This window comes from Balaenoptera borealis (genome assembly GCF_965194805.1).
Source record: "Balaenoptera borealis genome assembly, chromosome: 5".
Lineage (NCBI taxonomy): Eukaryota > Metazoa > Chordata > Mammalia > Artiodactyla > Balaenopteridae > Balaenoptera > Balaenoptera borealis.
Window position 1 is genome coordinate 130,498,922 of NC_138862.1, and position 17,156 is coordinate 130,516,077.

At 49.9% G+C, this 17,156-nt stretch overlaps 1 protein-coding gene across 3 annotated transcripts in view; it reads right to left on the reverse strand.

Annotated features, from left to right (window-relative positions):
* EPHB1 (EPH receptor B1) overlaps window positions 1-17,156 on the reverse strand; it is a 428,732-nt gene that overhangs the window by 264,550 nt on the left and 147,026 nt on the right. For 2 of the 3 annotated variants that reach the window (XM_082393426.1, XM_082393427.1), the window contains exon 3: window positions 757-1,438. The exons of the other annotated variant lie outside the window; for it this stretch is intronic. In XM_082393426.1, the coding sequence (XP_082249552.1) occupies window positions 757-1,438 (682 nt within the window). The remainder of the gene's footprint in view (window positions 1-756; window positions 1,439-17,156) is intronic. 3 annotated transcript variants of the gene reach the window in all.

The following is a 17,156-nucleotide window of genomic DNA, read 5'->3' on the forward strand; positions in this document are numbered from 1 at the left end:
CTGGACTGAGGAGGGTCAATGTGAGCACAGGGTACCCTGACACCCCCATCTGCACAGTCGCCATCACTCTGTATCATCCCAAAGCAAAGGTAATAGAACACACAGTACTGTCCCACCCCGATTCCAACAGCTTCATCTCCTTCCAGGACCTACTAACGCTAGACCCCATTCCTGCCCCAGAGCCTGGCACTGAGACCCTGGAGGAAGACAACCAAGCCAGGGGGCTTTGAGTTAATGAGCTACATGGGTTCGGTACCAAGCTGAGTGCTGTGGGAGCTGGACTGAAATGAACGAAAATATTTTCCAAATTCAGTCATTTCTCAGTTACCCTTGAGTGACTTATCTATGACAACCCAAATAATCCACGCCTCAGAGCACGGGGCTGGACTGGATGCAGGTGTGTGGGTTTGTGTGTGTGTCTGTGTGTCTGAAAGGGGGAGAAAGAGAGAGAGAGAAAGAGAATATGAGTGCCAGTGTCCCCAAAACTAAATATACCTGAGAGGTTATTAAGTTATTATCCACCATTTGGAATTCTCCTCATCTCTTCCCCCCACCATAAATATGGATATCCAGTTGAACACAACTGGAAAATCATCAGGCCTAGCACTGGAGATGGAGTTTCCCCCCAGAACTTTAGAAGAAGCCATTAGGCTCTTTTGTTCCTTTATGATCCCGAGCTGGAGGCAGGGACCTTTGCTGACTCGGCCCTGCCCCAGGAGGGCAGGAAGTAGAGGCCTCAAGAGCCTCAGGGCTTACCCTTGCAGGCCACGCTGTTCTCAGGCTCATAGCCAGGCTTACAGGTGCAGCGCCCGATGGGCACCATCCACTCCCCGTCCCCGTTGCAGTAGAGTTTGATAGGCACGTCCACTTCCTCTGCATTGGGGATGCACGTGCCCCGAGCAATCACCAAAGATGTGCTTTCCGCCCCAGTCATGGTCTCTGGGAACACTGCAAAATTTTGCACAATGCTAGGACACTTTTTGAAGAAGACACGGACAGAAAGGAGAGACATACAGGCTCCATAATCCTGGAAAGCAAGATAAAAACCATTCCGTGTAAGAGGCCCAAAGCTCCTGACTTCTGTGTTGACCTTCATCAACCTTCCCCCGAAGTCCACCTGGGAGAAGCTCTCATCTGCAGCAATGGTGTCCACTTTGAGGTAAGGGGCTTCGGACCAGAAGGCCGACTTCTTGGTGGCAATGACAGAGTCAGTCTCGTAGTAGTACAAGTTGAAGGTCTCCTTGCAGGAGCCTGGAACGTTGGGGAGGCTGCTGCAGTCCCTCACAGTGAAGCGCATCTCCGTGTAGATGCGATGGGCCCCCCGCCGGTTGATGAAGGTGGTGAGCAGCCAGTTGTTCTGGTTGGGCTCGAAGACATTACACACCTGGTAGGTGCGGATGGTGTTCAGGTTTTCATCATAGCCACTGACTTCTTCCCACTGTACCAAGCAGTCCAGGCACACACATGAAAAACACAAAATAGAGAGTAAGAAGACAAGGAGAGGCAGAGCGGAGGAGAAGCCTGGCACTGGAGGGGGCCTTACGAGCTCACCAGTCTGGCTGCTTGACTTGAGAAATGAACGCACCTAACTTGAACTTGCTTTTAAAGGTCTCCTTATAAGAAGACTTCGGAAGACTTCTCTGCAGCCCATTCCAAAATATAACAGACTTCACCCTAGAAAACCTCCCTTCATCTAACCCACAGCTCTCATTGTGACAATGACTCATTACATCCAAGGGACCACCTGCAGCTCTTAGCCCCGTGCAATGGTAGGCACTTTCATCTTCAATGCCACTGCCTCTGCTCTCAACAGTCACTCTGTGTACTACGGGTCTGACCACATGACACCCTCACCTGGGAAATTCTCATTTCTGAACCTAATTTCTTTATTGTGGTGAAACTATTTTATATCTCCAAAAACTATATGAATATAAAGCTTTTCAGAATTGTTCAATAAACTTAGATTCACATAAACTTTTGTTTTATAACATCAATCTCTGAAAGAGTTAGACTGTGAAGCGGATGAGAGTAGAGATACTAAGAGAGATCCTTAATGAAGCAAATTAAGTGTCATTGTGCACACACATCAAACAAAGATGTGATGGAAGAGAATGTTGGAGGGGGTTACTTAGGGAATAAGGAAAGCTTCTTAATAAGGGAGAGACTATTGTGATTCATGTTGGAAAAGAGAGCTCTCATTTTTAGCAGTCCTGTAGATTCGAAGGAGAGGAGGAAAAATGCATTTAGTAAGTGATATCTCTCAATAGTCTCAACAGTTCCCCATACAACTAGATTATCATCCTCAATTTACAGGTGAAAAGACACCACGCAATTCACCCGTGGTCACATGGCCATAAAGGAGATGGGAAAGAGAGGAACTAGAAACAAGTGCTGTGAATGGCCAAAGAAATTCACCTAGTAACTTATTTCAGTAACAGGCAGTAAGGGGAGGGGGTCCATAAAGACACAGCTTCCTTAATGAGCCACTCTGGGGCAGGGGTCAAAGAAGAGTTGCTGGGTCATTCTTACTTCCTTGTGCTGGGAGATGAAGCAGCTGCCCATACTGGGGAGCTCTCAGGACCCTGACCTCAAGAACTGGGGGTCTTCCCAGGAGGTTCCAATGTGTTTGCTAAAGAAGTAAATAAGGAGCAGAAGAAATTCAACTTCTAAAGTGAAAAGAGAAAATAGATCAAGGTCCTTGACTGTTTAGCAGTGGTGACAAAAGAAACCAAACAAGTGCCATTTCTTTAAATATTGTGTTAATTGCTTATTATTCACAGTGTGGACTTGAAATATATAAATTAGAATTCTTTATTAAAAGAGCTAAAAGCTAATCAAGTGTACGTGGGAAATATACCAGAATTTCTTCTTGCACAGAATTAATTATCTGTAGGAGCAGGAGGGCAAAGCAAGGCTGTCCTTTAAACTTGTACCGGGGCTTCTGAAGACCAGGCATGGTGCAGAGGAAAGATGGGTACGTGGAGAGCTGGCCCAGCCCACCCAGGCCTGTACAGTGACCCCATGGCCACTCCTTCTCCCCAGGCCCCTCCCAGAACTCTCAGGGGGCCCCGTTCCCTCTCTAGCTGGTGGGCTCCTTCCGGGATCCTCGCACAGAGCCAGCTGCACCTAGACCTTGCTTCATTTCTTATTGAATCTCTAGATGTTGAGGAACCACTTTTTATTCCTTCTTTAGATTGTGTTATGTTCTATTTAAATGTGTTCGTTAAAGTTATATTCTGCTTGCCTGTTTTTTGGAACCAGAAAGCAAATACATTAGGGAGAAGTCATTGCTGACAGTTGTTTCAGTTCAAATTTTCAGGCCTCTCTCCCATGGCTGTTTTGAAATTACATTTTCCCAGTTGACCCTACATGACTTCTGAGGGAAGGAAAGGATTTTTTTTGCTGTTCTGCAATTGTTATACACAGCAGGTCTCATGATCCATCATTTCATTGGGCTGCATGAGGTCTCAGCACAAACATGGGGCTCCTTTGTCAATGCACAGGTGAAGCCTGGGGTCCCAATTAGGGTGGGGACCTTGACCCACCCAAGACTAATGCAGCTCTGCTGTGTGGGAGCAGGACAGGAAGTCCACCTTTGGGGGCTCACCTTAGCACTGAGACTATCACCACCAGTACACCCTTAAACAGACAGAATGAGGATTTACTCTCCTGTGGAGCTGGAATATTGAGAACATTTATCTTAGAAAATGACACTGATTGGTATTATAAGACCCAACGAGGTAATTGTTTCAAACATTAACCTCTCTGGGCCTCAGTTTTCTCATCTGTAAAATGAGGAATCATACTGGGTGACCTGGAGTCATAAAAATCTACGGATCTAATTGATTCCATGACAACTCCTAAGGGAGCGATCAAAGCAAATTAGGGGGAATACAGCTGTATATTCAAAGGGAAAAAGTAGAGAGAAACTGAGAGAAAGGAAAATAACTCCTCGCTGTTCAGGAAAAGGCCATGATGGAGTCTTTTTCTTTCCTTTTTTCATTCTTCTCCTGCCCGCGGGTGGTACGGGGGTTGGAAACATAGCAATCAGAGGGGGCTGGAGGAGGTACAAATGCTCTCCAAGTTAGTGGCAATTAGGATTGGGGGCCTTGAAAGAGAAGATTTGGGGAAATCGAGATGAGGGTGGAATAGCATTCCCAGCAGGGAGGACAGACATTATTATTTGTTTATGATACTTGGAATCAGTGTCATTGCTTTATAGTTCTACCTCATTCATCCACCAATGAAAAAAATATTTATTGAATGCCAACTTTATGCCAGGCATTCCATTAGCCACTGGGGATGCAGAAATATGAAGCTTATAATCTAGTGAGAGAAACAGAAATTAGACAAATGGTTATTAAAATAACTAAATTATTACAATTGTGCTAACTGCTGTGAGGAAAAATTTCAGGATGCCAAGTGAGGGGGGTGTACTTGATATACAGAGGTCTGGCAGAGAAGACCCTCCAAGTTGAGAGGGACGGATGGATAGAAGTTAGCCAGGAAAAGTGTGCATCTGCTGGGGGCAGAGAGGGGCAGAGAAGGGGCAGAGCATCGAGGCCCAGGAACAGCAAGTGCAAAGGCCCTGTGGTGGGAAAAGTGTCCTGGCACCATTGAGGAATGAAGAGTCATAAAAAACTGGAGGTGGCAGGAAGAAGACTGGGGAGAGGATGAGTCTGGTGGAGAACTTCGAATTTCATCCTGAGGGTAACTAGAAGGTATTGATGAGTTTTAAGGAGGAAAATCAGGTGATCAGAGCTGAGTTTTTAAAAGATTTCTCTGATGCAAAGTAGAGACTGGGTTGGACGAGTGCATGAGCGGGACATGTACATCACTGCCCTAGTCCAGGTGAGATATGATGGTGGGATGGACCAGACCAGTGGACACTGAAAATATATCTTGGAGCAGCAGAAGCTCTAAGCTTTCATCAGCCGAGGTGGGGGAGGGGGGATGGGGAGGGACAGAGAGAGGCTGCTTTAACCAGACCCAAGGGGCCATGTGTTCCCTTAACACCCTTTCATGCATCAGGCCTGCCTCCCCAGCCAGGCTTTGAGGTACCCTATGTCCCCGGGCACACCGCTTCCCAGATCCTTAAAAAGGGGAAGTTTCGCCAGTATTGGATATATGACCCCATTGATATTCAGACCCAATTTCTTTTACCCAAGACCTGTGCTGGCTCCAGTCTCTGTGACGCATTCTCACTGCCTGTTCCAAAGCTAAATTCATACGAAAGGTCTCCGTTCAGTGGCAGCTTCTCAGCCTCCACTTCTAGGCATCTGACACACTGCCTCCTGTGTTCCTTTCTATAATTATCTCCTCCCAGTAAAACAACAAACCACCGTAATTTGCTTATCACATTGGCACAAAATTAAAAAGATATCAAGTCTCCATAAGAATGTAGAGAAAAGGCCACTCCCAAGCCTATTGGTGGCAGTGTAACTGGTGGAATTTTTTAGATGTCAAATCAATAGTTTCTCTCAACATTTAAAAGGTTGGCCACAACTCAAATCAGTGGGGAAAAGGTGAATCATTTTTTAAAATTGTTGTAATAGCTGGGTAGCCATCTGGAAAAGAACACATAATTTTGCATCCATATTTCCTACCTTACTCCAGAAAAAAATTCTCAGTGAATCAAAGATTTAAACATTAAAAATGAAACCATAAAAATACGAAAAGAATCTATGGAGACAATGTAAGTATAGTAATTATGACATGAAACTCAGGAGCCATAAATGAACAGATTGATCAGTTCAGCTCCATACATTTTTAATTGATATGACAGAAATGATGTGATGTAGCCATACGATGGAGTACTATTTGGAAATAAAAAAAGAAGGAAGCACTGGTACATGCAACAATCTCTAAAATGTGATGCCCAGTGAAAGAAGCCAGACACAAAAGACCACATACTGCAGGGTCCCATTTACATAAAATGTCCAGAAAAGGCAAATCTATAGACAGAAAAGTGTTAGTATTTCCCTGAGACCGTGGATGGGAAAGGAGAGTGACTGCAAATGGCATGAAAAATCTTTTTGGGGGTGATGGAAATGTTCTAAAATGGGATTGTGGTGATGATTACACAATTCTGTAGATGTACTGGAAATCACTGAATTGTACACTTAAAACGAGTAAATTTTATGACATGTAACTAATAACTAACATAGTTTTTTCTGAAAAACACTCTTTGTTTTCTGGTCCAGCCTACACCTCAACACCCAACAATGCTGGCCTGGTCTCTATTATCCACAAACAGTATGCCCCTGGCAACTTCGTGCCCAATTTGTCACCACAATTTGCCATTTCTTCCGGAACGAAGTTCCTCCTGTCTGGCCTCTTTCTTGCTTTCCGTGGCCATGCACTAGGGCTAGCATTACCTCATGCCTGGACTCATGCCCTGGCCTGCTGTTTGGTCAGAGAGTAATGACAGCAGACCAGGCAAGAGACAGCCAGGGCTCAAGCCAGGGCCACATCCTCTCCCATCACTCAGAGACGGTGCCCATTTTTGTCTCCTGATATTGAAGCCTTTCTTCTACCCCATCCTCTTCCCATCTCAACTCCTCCAAGACACAGAACCGGAGAATAACAACCTGGCTGGAAGCCACTATAGTTCGTGTTGACCAAGACCTTTTGTTGACAAATGGGCATACTGAGGCCCAGAGACACAGTAGTGGCCCGGAGTCAGGCAGCTGATGGGTGGCAGAGCCTAACGCTCTCAGCAGCCTTTCCTTTGAGGGGCCTCAAGTCTTATTTCTCCCATGATGCCTTCCCAGCTTATATTCAGCTACCATCTTCCCCAATGCTTCAAGTATGGTTGAGCTGTTCCACACAATTTAGCATTTGATAATACACTGCTTTGAACGATCCGTTAATTGCTTTGGTTTCCGCTACCAGGATGTGAGCTCCTTGAGGACAGGGAATTATGTTTTGACTAATTTATTAGTTCTGCCGACAGCGAAATGATTCTGTGCATTTAGCTTTGCAACACTGGTATTACACGATGACATTTTTATTCAGCGATGTCTGGGACCAGTGAAATCCGCAGGTTTCTTGGGGCTCTACCCTTACTCCCTTCTCCTCTCACTTTTTATCCTGGGTGATCTCAACCACACACAAGGCTGCAACCACCATGCAGTACATCACCTCTTCCCAGTGCTCAGACTTGTTTATCCAGCTGCCTGCTGGATATCTCCTCGTAACCTCCTGGAACTCACCTCCTTGCTCTCAGCAGTCCTGCTGCAGTCTCACAAATCCAACCTCCACCCACCCTCCCCAACGTGGACTTGCCCCCTAGAAGGCTGGACTGTGTTAGGGACCTCCTGATATTCCCAGTGCCTAGCCCTCCGTACATACTGACAAATTGAGGGAATGAGCAAGTTCCTGGTCTGTTCCTCAGCCCCTGGTCCTTGGCTGGGGACTTATAGCAGGTGCCACCAGGCTAACTTGTCCCTGGGAGAAGAAGAAACAAAGCAGCCTTGCACAACCAGCAGAATATTAACGACCTTTGAAAGGGCATTATTATTGATGCCAATGGACCACCTGTCCTTGAGATAAACATAATGAAGAAAACAATGACACCCATTAGAAAGCACTTGTTCAGGCTTTCAGATCAGGACTTTGATGTATGATAAAGACCCCTGTAGGTTCCTCCAAGATCTCAGTTTCTCAGACTGGCTTGTTGGAGTCAGAACCTGCAGGTCTGTGGCTCTGGAGTAGCCCCCGAGTGCCTGCTGGCATTTGCTGTCTGGCCGATTGTGCGCTTATGTGTGTATAGAACACACTGTTCTCCTTCAGAACCACTGCCATGAACTCCACTCACTGGTCCATCGACACTGCCCTTCTAGAACAATCTTCAGAAACACTAACACATTCTTTATCCTCCAAGGGTGGGTTTGGATTTCGGAAGCAGGCAAAGGTCCTCTGGAGCCCAATCTGATGAGTCAGATGGATGAGCAAGCTAAGAAATACTAGTTCTTGGTCAAAAATGAAGAACCACCATAAAATGAAGTTAAGAAGAGGGAGCTGATGCTACTTATGCCGCTGAAGACAGTCCCAAGCATGGAGTTCTGGAAAGATCTATGATCGCTGGCCCTTCCTTGGACTGCTGCACCTCCCTGGGCCGACGCTGCCCCTCCCAGAGCGCCCAGTGGCTGCCGTGGTGCTGCATCACAGCCGCTGCTGAGAACAAGCCACTTGCACAGGGCCTGTCCAGGAAGGGGTGCTCCTCTGGACACTGCTATTTAAGGTGAGGACAGAAATCACTGAAATTGGCATTTGGGCCTCTATCAGTCTAACAAGAGGCTCTTCTGATTTGTTTCCAAACCAGTTTATTTAACTCATTTTTAAAATAAAGAATTGAGCACCTACTACATCCCCAAGTAGTGGTCTTAGGTGTTGGTGACACAGCAGCGACTAAGAGACAAAGTCCTGCTCCCATGGGCCTGATAATCTAATGGAGCAAACCAGAAGATGAACAAGCAAACCAATTAATAGTATAAAGTTGAACAGTGTTAAATACTACTGAGGAGCAGGTAAGGGGTTAGCGAGTGACAGCTGGCAGTGGGGTCGTCAGAGGTCTCCTTTTGGGTAGCGATCTGAATGACACTCAGGAGCCCCCAGCCTGGAGGGCACAGGTGGAAGAAGCACCCCAGGCTCAGGGAACAAGAACAGACTCTCTGGCGGAAGAGTGTTGCCGGCATGTTGCCGAGAAAGCCAGGATGCCGGGGCAGCTGCCAAGCGGCATAGGGCAGGGGGAAAGTGGGAGGAGGGGAGGCAGGAGAGGTGGCCGCGGGGCAGGCGGGCCCCACCTTTGCCAGTTACAGCTCTGCAACCACACACAGCTTTCCGAGCTTCCGTTTCCTCATCTGCAAAACGCTCTTTACCCTGCAGTGTGTCACGAGGACTGAAAGATCATCACCTAGGTAAGAAATCACCTAGCACTGAGCCTGCAAGCAACCACCATTCACTAAGTAGCAGCTATTATCATTACCATCAGCAGCAGCACCGCTGTTATGCTAACCTGAGCATCCTGCTCTGGCTGACGCGTCAGGGTGTGGAAATCATCTCCTCCGTTTTAGATAAATAATCCTACCCTTCCGTCAGCAGAAACTGCAGGGACTAAAGGGCTGAACTCGGTCTCCTTACAGACCCAGAGGGGCAGCCAGCAGCCTTCTCCCCACCCCTCCTGGAATCTCCAGGGCTGCCTCTGGGCAGGTTTCAGCATGGGCCCCCTTCCCTCAGCCAGGCAGTCCCTGGGCCACTGTCAGCCACCAGACCACAGGGAGACAAAATTGGACACACATCACAGGCTTTGCTCCCACTCAGCTTGCATTTGGGCACAAACTTTTGTTTGCAGGAACCTGCTATTTTGCAAACAGTCGCCATCACCACACCCCGTAGGACCCTAACTCCCATGGCACTGCTCAATCAGGGGAAACCCAGAGACCTGCTTTCAGGCTCCCAGTAAGAGATGGCTGCTCTCTGAACAAGAAGAGAAGCCCATTGAGGCCTGGGCCACACACGACTTCACAGAGCCCACAGGAAGCCAGAGATTCTTCAGGACAGCAGATGGCTCGGGCAGGGCTGGGGCCACCACCGCCAATCATCCTGGATCCCAAGAACACAGCTCCTGTGTAGACAGTAAACTAAGCCTGAAAGAGTTTGGATACTAGACAAGCTTGAGGGCTAATTAAAATGTAAAACGTGGTCCGTGGGGCATAAATTCCTACAAGCCCAGAGGGATCTACCATTTAGTACACCAACCGAGCAAGGCGGCCATGTACTCAGTGGCTCCCCCGAGGGCTGTGAGCCCCGGCTCACCTCCCAGTATGCTTCATTTACCTCCTGATGTACTGGGCTGGGAGGACACGTTGGCCCCTGGTCATCACCATGGCCCTATGTGGTGTGCCAAGGCTTGGGGCAGGCACTGCTTCTGAGAGCCCAGAGCCTCGAAAGGGCACAAAGCGATGCATTTTCTAAAGGGTGCATAAGATGCAGAAGAGCAGGGGATAGGGGTGACAGACACAATTAGAATATGGAAAGAATTAGAGTATGGAAAACATACTTATTGTTTCCCAAGGCGGTCTCTATAAATCTCCACAAAATCCTTCTGGAAACTTGGATGGTGGAAAAATGCAAGAAATACCGTGTCGAGGTGGGAGTGAGAGAAATGGTCCCAAGCATAACATACCCAGGTTGTTCGGAAGGAGATTTTTGGGCTGAGCAGCAAAGGGTTGGGATGAAGAAGCACTGCTGTCACCCTGCCTAACCCTGAACCCCAGAGGTCATGGTGACCCCTGGCTTAGCTCAGAAGTTCAATGCACAGACTCTGGAGTCAGCCAGACCCAGCCCTGTGACCATGGACATGTCTTTAAACCTCCCTGAGCCTCGGTTTCCTTCTCTAACACAGGGATACTCAGGGTACCTACCTCACCAGATGGCTGTGAGGATTAAACGTGGTAATGCACCTGAAGTACTTCAACCTGAATAAGAGGCCCCTGCAAGTTGTGGCTATCAGCCCTCTGAGCACATCTCTCTGAGCACCAGGCATTTTTCCTTGAAAGTCTTGCTCTCCCTCCGTGATGTGTATGATCTACGACTCTCTCCTGTCTGTCTAGTTGTCTGCACCTGTGCATCATCTTTGGTGTGTGCACGTGTGCATATGTGCCCATACGTATGTACATGTGTGCATGCATGCCTGGGTGTGCGTGTGTGTGTGTGTGTGTGTGTGTGTGTGTGTAGTTGGGGGCGCTGGCTGTGGCCCAGGTGGGGCCCATGTGCCCTCCCTTGGGTATATGCCCACCCATCAAATGCCGTATAAGCTCTAGTCAGCCCACTCCCAGCCAGGGAGCGCCCCTCACTACACAGAGACGCCACGGCTATGGGCCATGGGAGCCACATTAACAGAGGGCAAGGCCAGCCAGCCCGAGGTCCAGATGGCTTGCATCTCGGCATCCTGGCACATTTCACAGTCCAGTCTCTCAGCACGCCAGGAGAAACACTGAAGGCTTGTGCCTCGGGTGGGGGCTCCTTGTCCACAGCACCGGGGCCACTGTAACTTCCACCAGGCAGCAGCATTTGGTACCAGGCCCTGCCTGGAGTGGGGTCCTCGGCCATTATGACAGCTGCCGCTGCTGTTGACACTGAAACAGTGACAAATTCATCCTTCTGACAAGATCCCTTTTAAATAATTCACAGGGAGCTGGGGATTAAGACACTGTTTCTCTCTGTCTCTGTTGAGATTTAAAACACCTCCAGCTGGGGTATTTAAAGAGCATATAATGGGCTGCCCCTCTTGGGTCTCCCCTCCCCCTTTCCTCCTCTTTCCCATTTCCCAAACTCACCACCCCCCCACCAGCCAGCACTATAACAAGGAGGCCCAGAAAATAAGAAAGAAAAAAAAGGAGGGAACCAGTGCTTGGCTGGTCACTATGGCAACGGTGGCAGGGTATTCAGCTGTCATTATCCCAGCGCCTCACACATGTGATTATCTTAAGCTGTCGGTTGAATGCAGTCCCCACTGCTGTCCAACAAGGCCTTGTCGAACAAGGCAGGGGCGGGAGCTGCGGGCCCCAGGCACCCCCCCGGCCTGGAACTGCTCTGCCCAGGCCTGGTCTCCATTGATGAGGAGCAGTTACCCCTGGGAGAGACTGATGGCATTTCCCTGCAGCCTGGAGGGATTTCCGCTCAGCACACATAGCCAAGGCCAGCACGCTGGGTTACAGGCCAAGGAGATGGGCTCTTCATTCCATGAGTGCAGAGAGTTTTGATTGAGTGTGGGCAGGCTGGCTGTGGCCAGCTGCAGCTGTCCTGGAGACAAGGGAGCAAGCCACGGGGGAGGAAGAGACTGGCCTTCCTAGAGGAGCTCCTGGCATCATTCCCATTCTCAGGGTGCAGGAAAATCAAATCTGACCTGGGAAGGGGACACACTCCCTTCCATCCTGTCCCCTCCCCAACTCTGGGAATGTGGTCACTGTGTGTGATCCACTTTGAGGGACTGTGGCTGCTGGAGCTTGGTCCTGGGAAGCCTGGGGAGGACTTTGATCTCATGCTTTTGCCTCCTGGACTTTGCTTCAGACTGCTGCTGGGCTGAGGTTCCCAGGTCCCCCAACATTCTCTGAATGACACGATCACTGGTCACCCCCCACTAGGAAACACCCCCCACTAGGTACCACCCTCCTCTAGGCACTACCCCCACTAGGCATCACCCCTCACTAGGCATCACCCCCCACTAGGCACCACTCCGGGTCCATTGTCCCTTTCAAAACTCTGCTCCCAGAATAAGCCCATTTCTGTAGATGTGCTCAGGCCGGCACAGCGTGCAATGAGACCACAATCACCTGTGACTTGCCCCTGCCTTTCCTGAACCTGCATCTTGTGGTCAGTCCCCATGAATATGTGGCCAGCCACACGGAAGTTCCCACCACCTGAGGCACTGCCTACCCGGGTCACCCCTGGCTTGTTTCTCACAGTGACCCATTTACACCTAAACGCAAGTGTGGACCATTACCACTGACCATGTCAGTTTGAAGACGGAGCTCTCACTGAGCAAGATACGGCTGAATCTTGACTCCAACATCTTTCACGTGGTTGTCCTTTGTGACACTGGGAAATGTGCTGGGCATGCCTCTCTCCACCAGGAAGAGTGGTGAGTGGGACAGTACGTATGGAGATGAGGGTGTGCCACGACTAGACGTCCCCCATCCTGTTAGCAGAGGAGCACCTCACCCGCAGGAGAGGCTGGGTCAGCCGAACTGACACGGGGGCCACTGGATGGGAAACAGCAGCTCACGGAGGCCCCTCACCCCTCTCCCTTCCCAGGAGTCCTCACTTCCTGAGCATTTGCCAAGGCCTGGGGGCGGGAGCTGACCACAGGCTCCTCCATCACCGTCTGGAACCAGCCATCCCCAGGGACCACCTATGTCCTCCTCTGGCTCCCTGGCCAGGCCTCACCTGCCCCGGGAACAGGGCTGCGCCCTCAAGGCTCTTCCTGGACTTGCTGCTCTGCCCCCAAACCCCACACATCACACAGCGCTTGCTCCACCCCTCCCCAAACAGCCTGCTTTAAAAAGCAATTCATGGGCGCTTAACGTGTGTACGTTTCACTGTCAAACCTACCCTTCCCCTTTGTAGAAAACTGGGAAACTTCTTCCTCTCCTTGCCCCCTGTTCTCTGGTTTCTCAACAATGTTTGACTCACCCTTCCTCACTCTCATCCAGGGGCACAAGTACAAGTACAGGAGTGAGCTCTGTGGTCAGACAGGCCTGGGGTCAGTCTCGGCAAAACCCCTAAGCAGTCCTGTGACTTTGGATCATTGCCCCGAGCCTCAGTGTCTGCTCTGTAAAATGGGAGAAATACCCCCCTGGCTTGCGGGGTCCTGGTGAGAATTCAGCAAAGTGATACAAGTGATGTTCAGTGCCTGGTACACAGCTGGTACTTAATTAACAGTAACTAGTAGTAGCAGTAGTTATCACTATTCCTAATAAAAGCGCTATGAGTAATAACAGGGTGCACCCTCTGATGGTATTCTCGCCAGAGCCACAGCCTGACAGAAAGGCTGGAAATCTGATCTTGCATCTCAGGGGCCCCCTCACCCATCAATTCCTACCCTCATCCCGTGCAAGTTAAGTCCCTCAGACAAGAATCACTGAGACCACTAGCACTAGTCAGGGCAAGTGGTATTGACTAAGCTTTGGTGTTTCCAAAGAAGGTAAACACAATTTATGCTGTCAACCACTCTGTAAATAAGATCTTACATTACCCATGTGACAGAGGCAGAAGATGGGCTCAGAGAAGTTAAAGAACTCAGAGGAAAATGGAAATAAACCCAGCATATTAGATTGCAAATCCTGGGTTTGCTCCTTGATGCTACGGGAAGTACAGTGGGATTCAGGCCAAAGGATTCTTCTCCCTTAGCTGGAGGTAAGGCCAAGGGTGTACCCCCAGGGCTGCCCTGTTCCCACACAAGCTTGGCTTGTCCTTCCAGAGCCAGAAGATCCATGTCTTTTGCCCACCCTGATGCCCCTTCTCCGTCCGTTTTCCTCCTGTCCATCTTCTCCAGGCCTCTTAACTCTGCCTCACCTTCCTTCTAATGCTTCGTCCTCCCCTGTAATGTATTTCTTTCCTTCACCAGCGAGACCACTGGGGAGCTGTGCGTTCGGGCTGTCAGGGCAACGCGCCCCTGTGGACCCCCCTCAGCTGCATCCTGGTGCCTGTGTCAGGAGCCCCGTTTCCTTCCAGGGCCCCGAGGGCCACTCCAGCCTTCAACCTGAGAAGAGCTGTCACCAGGCAGCTGGTCCTCAGCCTCACATGTCGGTGGGAGAAAGGTTTCCAGGGTTGGGACAAGGGGCGTGCCAGGGATTTGACATCCTAGGGGAGGTTTTAGAGAAAAGACACCTATCTGTCCGGACAAATGAGGGTTAAGCCTGCCTCTGAGAGGGGGAGGGGGACTGGGTGACCTCTGGGGTTCCCTCCCGGAGTTTGCGGACAGAAATATCTCCTGCTCTGCTGATGAATGAGTCTGCAAGGCATTTCCAAGAGCAAGAAAATCAATCTGCCAGACAGTAAGGTTCTGGTGAACCACCACAACTCCCAAAGTTCTTTAACACAGCAACTTGGAGAAGCATCTCTCCCTCAGTCAATCTCTCTCTCCACTCCACCCACATCCTTCCCCCCCCCCCCCACACATATATGCAGTCATACCCGATGTATTTCTGTTGCAGGAAGGCGGACCCCTGCAGGGCCCAAGAATGGGCTCTTGTCTAACACTCGTAAATTAATTGTCCAAGGAGACACACGCACTGTCAAAGCAAGAGACTTTATTGGGAAGGGGCGCCTGGGCGGAGAGCAGCAGGGTAAGGGAAACCAGGAGAACTGCTCTGTCACGTGACTGGCTGTCACCAGTTTTATGGTAACGGGGTTAGTTTCCAGGTTGTCTCTGGCCAGTCATCTTGCTTGGCCCATATTTCATCTGACTCAGTGTCCTTCCCCTGGTGCGCGCATCTCTCAGCCAAGATGGATTCCAACGCGAAGGATTCTGGGAGGTTAGAGCAGGACATAGGGACTGGCGTCTCCTCCCTCCTTTTGGCCCCTCCCGAATTCTCCGGTTAGTTCTCACGGCAGCACCGTGTTCCTTATCAGTACCTCTTGCTTCGATGCAACTCGTGCAAGTGGCTATCATCATGCCTGGCCCAGGCAGGCAGTTTCGGTCAACGGTTCTCTAGCATTTCTGCAACCAGTGCAATGATTAATATTCTACTCAATGTAATAATTCATATTCTAACCAATGACACTGGTCATCTGTAACATTCTAGTCACCTCTCTGTCAAAGGCATACACGTGCCCACAGAAAAGAGCTCATATAAAAGCCCTATGACAGACAGCAACCACACAAGATGAAGCCAAGCAGAACTGTGCCCTTGTCCAGCCCACCTCTCCTCCCCTGGGATCCACCAGCCTCGGCCAACCCACCCCACGGCTGTCACACTTCCCAGAGCAGCGTCTGAACCCCGTGGAGCGCCTTCCACCTCCCCAGGGTCCCGCCCCGTGGCTCTGTCCTGAGCCCCCAGGCCTTTGTCTATCACTCTCTCTGTCAAGCAGGTGATTTTAAACTTCCATTCCTAAAAGACACATATTATATAAAAAAAAATGTTTTAAGTGCCTTGGGGTGTTTTGTTCCTCATTGTTTCATAAAAGTGACATTAATAGCCAGAGAAGAGCACTGCTGAGTGCAATTACAGAGGATGTTTCAGGTATGAAAGCTGTTTTGAGCCTGCTAATGTTTCCTAATTACAGGCCTTTTGGTAGCGAGAGAAAAAGATAAAGAGTGGGTGGGAGGCCCAGGGTGGGAGCTCTGACTTATCTCAGGGGTTTACCTGAAGAGGGCAGGGGAGGGGTGGGAAGGGGAGAGGGAGCAGGGAGGTCAGAGGCCCACCTGCTGGGAGGCAGGGCCCCTCCCAGAGGAGAAAGCAGTACTAATTCCTGGGTAACAGCTCAGGGAAAGGATACCACCCATGTCCTGAACTGTGAGAAAAATCTTTTAGATACCGAACCTGAATTCAAGGAACCCTCAGCAACTCAAGCTGGCAGTTCCTTTGGAAGCCACCCTCTGGAGACACTGTAGCATTTCACTGGGAAAGAGGGTACAGCCTGGTTGCCAGCAGGAGAGCAGGCTGGATGTTAGAACTGGCGCTTTCTAGCCATGTGACCAGAGGCAATTTAACAGCTGTTCTGTGCCTCAGTTTCCTCATCTGTAAAACGGGGCTGTTGTGAGGATTGATGCACGCACGCCTGGCTGTAAAGCACATGGGGCCTGTGATACAGTGTTAGATTTCCTCTTTCTCTGCCGAGCACCTGTTCAGTTCTCTGGTACCCACATCCCGATTCCTTCTGGGGAATTACTCCCTCCAGCCTGTCAGCCCAAGGCTTCTGGTGGGCTCAGCACAACACGGGGTTGGAACACAGGACCTGGGAGTACCATTCAGTACTTCCTGGATGCAGGGACTGGATCAGGGCAGGCACGGGAGTCAAACTGATCCAGTCAGGCCCATTCAGGGCTAATTCCAGGGCTTCTGCTGGGGGGACCGGGAGGAGGTGCTTGGTCTTCCCCAGGGGACACGGATGGATGTGGTTGTAGGGGCGGGAGCCTCTGCAGACTTCTTATGACCAAGAGGAGCCCCAGCATGGAGCCAACACCAGGGGAGTAGAGAGAGGAAAAAGGGGGTGGGAAGAGAGAGAGAGACATTGATCCTAAGGATCTGGACCAGCCACACATGAAGCCACATCAGCCACTGGACCATTCATTTACATGAGCCAAGATACCTTCCTTAAGATTGACTTACGCTTTGCTGTCCCTGGCCACCAGGAAGCCCTGACTGATACAAAAGTGTGGCTCCCAGCAATCAGCAACCAGGTCCAACGCCCCCAAGTCCCAGGCAGGGGTACCAGTCTGAGAAAGGATGACCAACTCTGTCCCGCCCTGCCTGCCTGCCTGCCCCTGGCATGGCCGGAAATTCAAAAACCACACAACTCCATTCACAGAATCATTTTGCCCAGAGTTAAATGTCTCTTGGCGTTGCCTAATTTAGCTCAGACTTTTCTGTCTTAATTAGCATGATTGAGTCATCAAAGGAAGAAAAGAGAAAATCCAGCCCTCCAGA